The 13136-nt window shown below is 30.3% G+C and overlaps 1 protein-coding gene across 1 annotated transcript; it reads right to left on the reverse strand.

The window, feature by feature from the left end:
* Positions 1-2260: 2260 nt before the first annotated feature.
* Positions 2261-4994, reverse strand: LOC106389509 (auxin transporter-like protein 2). The gene is made up of 6 exons (XM_048752844.1): positions 4582-4994; positions 4297-4482; positions 4056-4168; positions 3738-3921; positions 3305-3402; positions 2261-3134 (listed from the first exon to the last, which is right to left on the reverse strand). Exons 1-6 carry the CDS (start codon positions 4738-4740, stop codon positions 2423-2425), a joined length of 1452 nt encoding a protein of 483 aa, XP_048608801.1. The 5' UTR covers positions 4741-4994; the 3' UTR covers positions 2261-2422.
* Positions 4995-13136: the final 8142 nt, after the last annotated feature.

Below are 13136 nucleotides of genomic sequence, written 5' to 3' on the forward strand. Positions count from 1 at the left end.
TATAAATGTTTTTATTATATATTTAATGTGATTTTTTTAATATCTTTTAATAATATAAAATTAAAAAAAGAACTAAGATACCAAAATTGTTATCAAATATTTATTATTCATAATAATTAATTTTCATATATACGTTAATCATATTAGGTAATTTTGTAGCTTCTAATTAAGGAAAGTGCAAAAACAATATTTGGTAGATTATTTATCAATTTGAATATTCGATAGTTAGTTTAATAAAAATATAATGTAAGTTAAGATGGACCAACCTATTTTTTTTAAGAATAGTATATTTTATATAGTCATTTATTCAATGAGAATTTATAATCATACACTTCTATGATCATTCATATCGTTTTATAACTGAATATTTAAATCATCGATAACAAAATTTTCAATGTGAAATCTTTAATAAGTTTATAATTTATAAATGTTTTTGAAAATTCATTGAAAGTTTTAATATTAAAATATTTATGTAATCTTATGGTATATAGTTTAATCTATATATATATATATATGTTTTATTATTAAATGATATTTTTTACTCATATGGTTTTAAAATCATGTGTATCTTCTTATAATATTGAATAAAAGTTCATATTAATACAATTTTATGATCATTTGTAACTTATTATGACAAAAAAAATAATCTATTGATCACAAAATTTTAAGAGTGGTGATCTTCAAATTTCTAATAATTTATAGACGTTTTGAAAAATTCAAAATATAACATATAAAAAAATATAAATATTTTTTATTATATATTTAATGTGATTTTTAATATCTTTTAATAATATAAAAATTTTAAAAAGAACTAAGATACAAAAATTGTTATCAAATATTTATTATTCATAATAATTAATTTTCACATATATGTTAATCATATTAGGTAATTTCGTAGCTTTTATTTAAGGAAAGTGCAAAACATTTTTTGGTACGTTATTTATCAATTCGATAGTTAGTTTAATAAAAAGTGTAATATAAGTTAAGATGGACCAACCTATTTTTCGAAGAATAATATATTTTATATAGTTATTTATTAAATAAGAATTTATAATCATACGGTTCTATGATCATTCATATTATTTTATAACAAAATATTTAAATCATCGATAACAAAATTTTCAATTTGAAATCTTTAATAAGTTTATAATTTATAAATGTTCTTGAAAATTCATTGAAACTTTTAATATTAAAATATTTATGTAATCCTATGGTATATAGTGTTTAATCTATATATATATATATATATTTATTTTATTATTAAATGATATTTTTTACTCATATGGTTTTAAAATCATGTGTATCTTCTTATAATAAAAATGTTAAACCATTGATCATTAATTTTTAACATAATAATTTTAATAGTTTTAGTCATTTGTTGTCGTTTTTAAAATTCAAAATATAACATATACGAAAAAATCTAAATTTTACTTTTATAGCTAATTTGATTGTTTAATTTATTTTAATAATATAAAATTAAACAAAAAATGATGGATGAGATATAAATTGTTATCAAATCTTTATTATTAAAATCATTAATTGTCATATATATATTAGTCATTTATGGTAATTCCGTAGGTTTGATTTAAGGAAAGAAAATAACATATCATATCATTATATCATATAGTTTGACCAACTTATGTATCTAACAACATATAAAAATCGAATGTGGACCTACTTATTTTTCAATTGAATGTAATTGACTACCTAATTGAGTGCCACCTATGCATTGGGGCCTATTTTAATTAATACAAAATTGAGGTTACATCTTTTCAAATGTTCCTCAATTAATATATAGGGGATATGAACCATAACTTTCTTATTGTGTTTCTTTTGTCAGCTTAATTTATTTTACACTTAAACATTAGACATATACATAACAAACATATATGTACATATAGAAAAAAAAACATTGGAAAAGGGAGCCCCGCCAAGTGGGGGCCCCATTCAAATGTTTCACGATACTATGCACAAGTCCTTCTCTGGCTATCTCTATATTAATATCATCCTCTGCATTGTCCTCTTTTTTTTTTAACCTTCTCTCGTGATGTTTTCTGATTATTAAGACATGTGTTTATGGTGATTTCGTGATGCGTAAGAAGCTGGATTCATATTCGTATGTTTTATTAAACTTTTGCTAATGAATCTACAATTCTCTTTGCTCTGTATTCGTAGCGTTCATACAGTTTTTTAGTTAAGAGTTTGCCGGGTCGAATCGTTGGGAGTATTTTGGGCAATGTTGTCCTTTTGACCCGAAAAAAAAAGAAAGATACGATGTTGTCCTCTTTAATTTCCAAACATGAAAGACGATAGTAAAACTTGACGACCAAAATTGAAAAACAAAGAGCCTTGGTAAAGATCTAAACAAACGAACCCGAATCTATCTCCTTGGAATACACCAACCGTGTCTGCTCATTGTTGCTCAAAGGCTACGAGTGTGGTTGACATGAGGATGACTGATCGGAGGAGGTGAAGCCATTACCGGTGGAGGACACTGGTAGCATTTCGTGAAAAGTCCGAATGTGTCAATCTGGTGAACAAAATTTATCATACTGGCCCAACCACCAAACCCAAATCCAACTATGAACACCCACACCACAATGAATGCGTTGATGGTGAAAGCTCCTGTCCACCTTCCTAGAAACCTAGGCGGCTGCTCGACAGCGTTCTCACGTGCAGCGGATGAGCGGAAGGTGAAGATGTGAGCCAGCGCAGGGATGATGTAGACGGTGAAGCTGACGAGAAGTGATCCCACGGTTGAGTTAATGGGACCGAAGAAAGGGAATATGATTGCCAGAAACCAGATGGGTATAACCACAGGAAGCCTCGCGGCGGCTCTCTTGCACATGCTCCGGCACTCGTGCATGCCTATCAGCTTCTCCCACACGAAGTATAGAGGCGTGCAGGCGAACCCAAACGTGATGAATTGGTGGATGAGCATGAGCACCACTGCAAAGTCGCGGAAAAGGTTCTTTGGGAGGAGAGCGAATGCGTTTGAATGGTTTAGAAGCAAATCGCCAAACGCCCAATATACCGCAGACGCAGAAGGCAGCGTCAGCGTCAGAACGTACAGAGTCGCAAACAGGTAAATAGACTTGAACTTCTGCGGCTTCCACATCGCATGCATTATTTCTCTGCTCCAACAACACATGAACACAAATTCAATTTACATAATTAATTGAAGTAAATGTGTGAATAGAAAAACAAAGAACGGAGTGGTGGTCCTTTTCATCGATCTCTGTAACTCCGATTATACCCTTACGATACATGGATTAGTGGGGTTAAGAAGGTAAAAAAATCATACACAGTAACAGCATGGCCACCGAATGTGTAAAGAATGTTTGTGGCCCCTGTGAAGTATAACACCAGCTTGCTTGGTCCCGAATGCTTCACTCCTTCTACCTATTATTATACCAATATTGTTTGTTACATATATTATTAATCTCAAACTGATTCTTTTTTTTTTTTTTGGAACAACCTCAAACTGATTCATATATCTGTATTATTATAAGTAATGTATCATTGATGCATTAAACCATGTCTGACACCAATGTATATAGGGTTGGGCAAAAGTGGTCCCAACCACATGTTGCTTGAAACAAAAGGGCCAAAACACACAAGGAAGAAGACAACTTTTTTGATGTTTTTGAGTCCCCTTAAGTTACAACATCACCAGCTAATCTATCTAACCGTATAACTTACCAAAACATAAAAAGTTCCTTCAGTAATTAATTTACCTGACCATGGAGGATGGAGGCAATGGTGAGGTACCAAGCAGTGTAAGTGGTCATCAAGAGTCCAAGAAAAGACCAAACCCTGTAGTTGTGGAAGGAAGGGATGAAGACTGTGGTTGCACAACATGCCCCAAATATGTATGTCCATGTCCTCTTATCCAGATTGTCATTTATGTAATATATGTTGCTGCACATTCATTCATTGTTCATTAAAATCACAACATCATCGATCTCATTAAAAATATATATATATATATATGTGTGGGTTGTAATTTTTTTTTACTGATCAATAAAGAGTTTGGGATGATTTGTAGTAATTACCTGGCACAAGCTATGAGTTGAATGACAGATCCAAAGAGAAGAAAGGTGCAGTTGAATGCTAACCCGACATTCCTCCAGTGCTTCCCAAGCAATCCATCAAGAACCTCGAACCACTTCACATTGTAAAAAAAATCCATGTAATTAGTATATATATATATATATATATATATATATATATATATATGTTTTCAAATGAAACAGGATGTAGAAAAGAGCTAACTAGAATAATTGATACTGTTACCTGAATGACATGGTTTCTGAAGTTAACTTTCTCTCTCTCTTTCCTTGTTCTGTATTCGACATAAAGAATGCTAATGAGGTATGCAGTCCAACTACCCAAGAGGCCGTAGAAGAGCTGAAACAGAATTCCTGACAGCATCCCTAGCTGTGAAAATGAATATGGAAGCGTCAACAGCACTTGCGCCACCTACAGAAAACAGACAAATTCATCAAGTTATACAAAGTGAGAGTATAAAAACGGATTTTTTTTTGTTATCATCTACAAAATACAGTATAGGTGTAGTACCTGGTTGGAAGCGCAGCTGAACCAAGCATCATAGACAGAACCGCCATGCCAAAACAAGTTGGAAAGCTTAGATTTCATGTCTGAGTCTTTCCCTTCACTCTCCATCTCCACATAGTTCCCAACAACAACGGTCTCCACTGCTTTCTCACCGTTCTCCATTGCTTGTCTTCTCTTTGTGTAGAGACCAATACTAGTGAATGGAGAGAGAGAGAGACACTAGATAATATATATAGAGAGAAAGGAATAGAAGAGCGAAAGTTCAAAAGAAAAAAAAAGAATATAAGAGTGTGATTGTGTGTAGACAGAGAGGGAGACAGGAAGTAGTATTTCAAGGCAAGAGGATGATGAGCAAAGACCAAGCAAACTCCCCTTCCTTTTGTTCTGATAGCTACTTGTGAGAGATTTTGTTTTGGGAGTTACAACATAGAATCAAATTTATAAATACTACTCTCGGTTTTGCCTCTCTCTCTCTCTTCTTTTTTTTTTGCCGTAAAAAGCTTTAAAGTAGACTATTTGCCAAAATATCCAAAATTTATTTAAAGAATACTGTGTATTCAGTATCATCCTACTATTAATTATCAAATCTAAGAAACAAACATATTGTATACCACCACCATTCACCAATATTTACTTGTTCACGAGAATTTATTACAAAATAGGTAGCCTAAAAGGGTAAAATAGTAATCAGTGCGTTATTTTGATCTTGGGATGTATATAATTGAAATCTCTTTTAAAACAAAAAAAATATTATATCCGTTTCAAAATGTTACATTAAATTTACATAATTTTATGTGATTTTCTTTTTTTCTAGAACTTTAAACCATAAAAATCTAAGAGTACAATTAAGTTTTTTGAAGTTTGCAATTAATTAATAAAACATGCATTCAAAATGTAAAAAGATAAATTTTTTAAAAATAATTTTTTTTCTAAAATATGTAATTTTATGAAACGGAGGGAATAAGTATAAATAATGTCTCCGTCAAAGATTTCTAACACAGAGAATGAAAGAATTGAAAATCAATGCCGCGTTATCATAAGCTGAGGATGAAAACAGGAGTGACTCTATTTTATTATTTTAACTCTGTTTGTTGTTTTCTTAAATGGTTTTATCGGTAGATTAATATTCAAACAAATTAGCCTAATCACATGGTTTAACGGCGAGACACTTTTTGCTCGCACGAGTGCGCTTTCGATTCTCGAGCAAATGATTCGTTCACTATTTTTAAGCTATGCCTATTCGTTAAGTTAAAACATTTTCACTTGGCTATGAGTTGAGTATATTATGCTATTACAAATGTATATCATATATTCATATCTATAAATCTTCTTTCGCATGATCATAACTCGTCTGGTATCAATGATACGATATAATTTTTTATAAATGTATATTTAAATTTTTGAAACAAAAACAAAAAGAAAAAATCTGCAATGTAGTACATTAATATTCTCCCATGCTTCGAACAAAGATTGTAAATATCGATGTTGCTTATAGAATTATGTACTTGTATTTATTGATCTAGTTCTACCGTTGGATGATTTAAATGTACTCCCTTCACTACTACATTTACAGCTGAAAATAGTGGGCTGTCAACAACAAAATAATCACTTGGATGGATGTTTGCATAAAGAAAACTTCACTCTTGATATTTCACAATTTTCACTGATGACCAAACATCACGGAAAACATGTTACCCTACTATTGTTTTATGTACCAGGGTAGAAATCAAGAAGCATAGATAATTGGGATATATTTTAGGTACACGATAAATAGATAGGATAAAATAAAATTACAAAAGAAGAGAGAATATTAATAAAGTAGACCGAATCATTGCTAGAAAACAAGCGTGGTCGCTTTTTTATAATAAGAGGGAACTTCGCTTTTATGTTCTGTGTTTCAAAGAAAAATGTTTTCTCACATGCCCCATTCCCCTCTATGAAATTTGTGCTCTTTTTTTCGTTACTTCCTCCGCTTTTTAATATAAATCGTTTAAGAATTATGCACATATATTAAAAAAATCATTAATTTTTAATATTTTCTAAAAAAAACATCATTAATTATTTACCTAACCACAAATCAATCAATAATAAAATAAAAAATATATTATCATTGGTCATATAACATTAAGTGTTAATAAATTTTACATAAAAAACTAAAAATATCATATAATTTAGAACATAAATTTTTTTCTAAAAAGACTTATATTAAAAAACAGAGCGAGTATTATTCTCAGTTGATGTACTCTTAGAACAAGTTTATTACAGGTCTCTTATGTTGGATCTCTTATCGTAATATAAGAGACCTGCAATAAACATGCTATTAATTTGTTCTATGCATATATGTCAGCACTTTATTTATTTTGATCTATACCACATTTTTTATACATTTGAGTTTTGATTGATAATAATATAGTCACCAAATAATGAAAAGGAAAATTTTCTGTTAAAAATAAATGAAATTTGCATGTTGAAAAGGTGTAAACAAAATTATATATATAATTAAATAAATTTAAAGAATGAGTAAATATTATTATAATATATTATTACTTTTCAAAAAACATAATTTTAATTAATATTTTTCTAAATGAGCATTTGACGACAATAATACAACTCAAACTTGAATAAAAATCGGTACAATCCTGTTTGATGGTATGAATTCGAAAGACGATATAATCGGGTTGTGGCTAACAATCCCGGGCCAGACATCAACCTCATCACTTCAGCGGGTTAATCTGGTCTCAAAAACAGACATATTTTGTCTGATAATGCGTATAATATCCATGTTCCTTGCAAATCCATTGACCCCAAAATAAAATATTTATTTGAGAACAGTTTAAATGTAATTAACCAAAAAAACAAGTTAAATGTAAGTCTACTGTCTTTTTCCAAGTCATCGTTGTTTCTTTGTTTAGATTATCCTTACGAGTCAGATTAATAAGCTGTGTGCTCTTTGTTTGTTATTTTATTAATTAAGAGGTGTAAACCTTTTCATGACCTCATTTAATACTATGTTAGAAACTAGAACTTAATTATTGATAATATACACTCCTGACGTCAAAAACAAAAAATACACTTAATAATGATCATTAATCATTATATATATATAGCAAGCTAGATGAATTTAAAATTCATTGTTTTGCATCATTTCATATACATTAGACATATTCATTATTTACGACCTTATAGCATCATATTTCATGATGAGTTCGTCTTTTCAATGACTAATAGAATAAAACAAAAATACCATTGCTAGAAATAATGACAAAAGAACATGCAATGAGTCTTTTACCTCTTATTTTATTGAGATTTTTCCAAAAAAAAAAATTCCAGACACAAAACTGTTTTTGTCGACATTATTAGTCGAACATATTAATTATTTACGAAAATTATCATTATAATTTTTTTAATATATAATACCTCAAACATCATTACCATTTTTTTATTTAGTTGCAAACCATCATCATCAATATCATTAACCATCATAAATAACCAATATCAAAAACCAGGTTCTCAATGTCTTTTAAGTCTGTTTAATATATCATTCTCATTTCTTACACATAAACTCTTTATCTTGTATTTTCTTTCTCATTTCATTTCAAAAACTCTCAAATATTTGATTTTAAAATTACCTTTTCATTTAACTTCCTAAAATTTAATGATTTTTAGTTATTAACAACTAACTTCCATTCATTTTAAATTAAAAATTATAGATGCTGAAAAAGATAAAAACGAATCTCACCAAATCTAGTAACTATTTCTTAATTTTGAATTCTTCAAATCCATTTTGTGAATAAAATTTCTGGAGGAAAAAATATTATGATTAAACTTATTCTATTCAAAATATACAAAAATAACATAGAAAAATTTTTCTCCGTTTTATTTTTATATAGAAAAAATGCCAAAAATAGTACATTCGTAATACCACTTTTCGTGTTTACTTCAATCATTTTTATCTTCATTTTTAAAAAGTAAAAAAAACATTTATAACCATAGGGTTAACTAATCTAGATTTAGAGTTTAGAGTTAAAGGGTGAGTAGGGCTTTTGGAATGTGGAATTTTGAATTCTAATAAATATATAAATAAATACTTAAAAATATTTAAATTTAAAAAAAAATAGTTTCAAATTTAATTTTTTGAATTAAAAAAACAATTTGAAAAAATAAATTCAGAAAAATAAATTCAAAACAAATTATTAAAAATGGAATTTGAAAAAGTATAAAAAAATGGAATTTGAAAAAGTATAATTCGAAAACATAAAAAAAATTATTTATTTATTTTATTTATTTAAATATTTATTTATTATATATATATATGGTAATGGCATAAGAGTCTTTAGCCTCTTAATAAATTTTTTTTTTTTAAATGTCAGTTTAGCGGTGGTAAACATGAATAATGGTACTAACAATGTAATAAACATGAAAATTACCTTTTTATATATGACTTTAAATATTATTATTAAAGATATTTTTTTCCAATTCAGTACTAGTTTGTATTCAAAAATAAAAAAAGAAATTATTTTTATATTCAGAAAAATAAAAAAATTATATTTAAAAATACTAGCATTATACTATTCGGAATACATTAACATTTTTTTATATGTTTTTTAAAAAATAACATTTTATTTATAGAAATACGTAAAAACTCTTTTCTTTATAAGCTGAGAATTAGTTTGTGTGTGTGTGTGATAGAAAAGGGACAAGAGTTTATTTATCTTAACAGTAAATATGAACAAAACTTTATGAGTTTGATCTCTTTTGTCTGAAACTGATTAGACATGGTCAAACCAAAAGCTCCTTTTTAATCAAATTTTGTGAGCCCATAGATGTTAATATTGCCTCCTGCGCCACGCCTTTTAGCACTAACCATAAAGACAGAAAAGCTTATGATGTTCCATCATAATTTATATTCCCATTGTTTGTCATCAACCACAATCATTTTCAATTTTCCTTGTGACCTCTTTTTACCAGACAATTTTCAGAGAAGATTAAACTACAAGCATTTGAAATAGAATAGTTTTATGTTTCCCACAAACATCTACTATTATTATTATTTTTACAAAACCTGTAATTTGAAAACTAGTTTACAGTTTGTGAAAATAACCGAAACCCAGTAAACAACTACTCATGGCATTTTACCCAAACTAATTTGAAAGTACCGGTTAAAGTCAAGTTTATTTTGCTCCACTTAATCATGCTTCCTCAGATCCGGTTAATCTTTTCAAATAAAAATGAATCAAACGCAAGTTTTGTAGTTGTGTATCTATACTATTAAGAGTTTTTCTTCTGTTTGAACCCATGAGTTAACCACTAAAATGATACTAACAAAATAAAAATTCACAAGTCGTGTTCTGTTTATGAAAAAAATAAAAATAATTAGAAAACTAAAATTAATTACCAAAAAATTAAAAAAAAAACCTTTGACATTGCTCTAAACTCAAACTCTATACTCTAAATCCTAAATTCCAAGCTCTAAACCTTAAATGCTGGGAATCAAAGGGTTTCTAGAATTTAGGGTTTTGTAGATGGCTAAGATTTAGGTTTTAGCGACGTCATTAACAATGTTAATGTTTTTTTTTTTCATTTTTTCGATAATTAATATTATTTTATGATTATTTTTTACTTTTTGCCATAAGCATAATATGATTTATTTTTGTTCGTTATCATTTTATTGGTGAACCCATGACCTAGGGGTGAAGAGAAGAAAAACTTTTTATAATGATTGCTAGAATTTCTAGAATCTAATGTTATTTTAGTTTATAGATTCTTATATTCTCGTTAAAAGCTGTTATTATTGGTTTGATGATTTAATAATTCTATACACAAAAATTTTGTTTTTCAAAAAGTTTAGATTTTAATGATTCTTAATCTATTAAAGTTGGTATTATTGGGAGTTGCATTTTTTCACCATTTAACTCATAACACAAGATTTTGACAATACTACCTATATACTTTAGATTTTTAGAATCATTATATCAATTTATTTTCATAGAATTCTACAATAAGCAAAATTTTCTCCGAACTATTTCCAAATTTAACAAATCTCTCAAATTTTTAAATCAACAAACTCTATATAAATCTAACTTCCGCTAAACACCCCCTTATATGAAGTATATGTTTGTCATAGGCATCATCACTCCATGGGGATCCTCAGTACCATTCTAGTGAAAGCATCTATATTTCTTTATGGGATTCCTTCATAGAATTTATCCAAGGTGTTCCAATGATCACTTTATAGATGGCCGGATGATTGACGACTGCGAAGTCCACGATCTTTGTGACTCCTTCGGCCATGACCGGAAGCATAATCGGCCCAAGAGTCATCGACGCTGTGCCCGAAAAACTAGTTAGTGGTTTCGCCATTGGTACGACTTCGCCCAAGTTCATATTGATCCTTTAGAGGGTTCCACAGAAGTTGATATCGATACTTCGAGGTATCTGATCATGAGCTCAATGACGAGTGTATCACAATGAAGTTTGTTGATTCTGACAGTTTCATTTTCCTCATATGGAGACCTTATCGCTGATCCCTCTGACTCTCGACATGACGATCTTGAATCTGTTCACGACGTCTCGGAGAGTTTCGTCTTCCTTTTGGGATAGACTCCAAAGGTCGGCATCAGAGGTTTCCATATCGATGAAGATGGAGTACTGCTTGAGACATTCCAAAGCGAGTTGGCGGAAACTTCCGATGGAATTTCGCTTTAGGCAAGAAAACCATTCGAGTGCAGCTCCCTGCATATTTTTGACAAAGAGGAGGCAATAGTCGGTGTCTGTGACACCCCCGATCGTAGATGACCAGAAATGATACGGTCGATGTTCCTCGATGGTCAATCCGAGGTTCTCAGAATACTTCCGATCACCTTAGACCAACAACCAAAGAACACCAACGCTCCTATCGAATATCACTCTAGGTTTTTCAACCCGAAAAAGAAATATCTTATAGTTAGTTCGTCCGGACAAGGACTAATATCATATAGAACCCGTACTTTAAAAAAAATTCTTTATATATCATTTAAAAGCATCTTACAAAATTTGTTATAAATTAACCTCGAGGTTTTCGGTCAACAAATCTTATACATAAGAAATATCAAAATGCCTTTGCAAGGATAATAAAACTACTGCTGGCTAATGTTGTTCCTTCCTGTCCTAAAGTAAGGTCTCCCGTCTACTGGTTACCTGCATCACAAATGAGTCATGAGTAACTAGTTTACTCAGTGAGCCTAGTCCCGCACCCCAACGTATATTAGTAATATCTCGAGCAATCAACTCCATTTGTATGCAGTGGAAATATATTCCATAACTAATAAGAATGCATATATAAGGCCTATCATTCCATCGGTGTGAATCTTATCTTAAACATCATCTCCACGACACCCACCATTCACTCATACTTATAATATATATATATAGACTAAACCCGGAAAACCACCAAGGCTAACCGAGCCTAGCGGGGAAATAAATATAACCATCATCTCCATTAGATATTCTAAGATCAAACATCTAATGCTGCATGCAGTTACACAGCCTCCAGGGTGCGGCCCCATCATCGTGTCTTTGTGACCTTGTTCCATATCCGAGAAACAATTCACGGTAATGCGGGAACTTTCGGGAGAGTGAATATACAATAAGTCTTCACATGATTTATACTTATATATTTAATACTATACATATGTATTAGTACTTGAGAACAAGTACTAAGGTTTGGAATAAACCTCTATGATCATTCATAAATATTTATTAAGTGTTTATACTAAGTAAACACCTCACCAATTCAATATTGATCCAGAGACAAAGCCTATCAATCATCTACATTCAGTATAGATCAACAATCTGTTTAGACTCACCTTTGATTCCATGAGATTGGCTAGGGAAGACTAGACTCAAGCTCAACTAATAACACTCCATTTCACTCCTGATTCAGAATGTGTGGATACAAGATCAGTCAGGTCGATTCCAACAGAAACTCTACTCAGCTTAGTTCAAAGCAGTTCAGTTCGGTTGAAGGATAATTCAGTTCAGCTAAGCCTTTAAAAAAATATCTAAGCGACATAACTGAACCAAGATCAATCCACATACATGTTTAAGAACTAATCTGGACAGGAAGCTTAACAAATCAGTCCACTTGTTCCAAACAAAACTTCTCTGAACTAGTAACTATGGCATACCGATTTCCTCAAGCTTTAAGATGAACTTGGTTGATATAAACTTCAAGCTGAACACACGTCTAACCTGATCAGGACAAGATATCCATGATAAGTTCAAGATCAGAAACAGACCAAATCGTTTTGGTTACCTAACAAGAACTGAAGCTCAAGCAAAACTGATCTCATCAAACCCATATGTTCTTACCGATAAAATCCAAGGCTAAAGAACTTGGGTGATTCTAAACTCTTGGACGCCAAACTTTCAGCTCTTAACGACCCCAGAACACACTGGATAACGTCACAGGATGGTGAGAAAGGTTCGTCCATGCTCAATTCTCTTCTCTGAATTTTTCAACTAATTTTTCTCACAGGTTTTTCTCTCTTCTTTCTCTCTTTCTCTCTGAATTTTTCTCT

This window comes from Brassica napus, chromosome C3 (assembly GCF_020379485.1).
Source record: "Brassica napus cultivar Da-Ae chromosome C3, Da-Ae, whole genome shotgun sequence".
Taxonomy (NCBI): Eukaryota; Viridiplantae; Streptophyta; class Magnoliopsida; order Brassicales; family Brassicaceae; genus Brassica; species Brassica napus.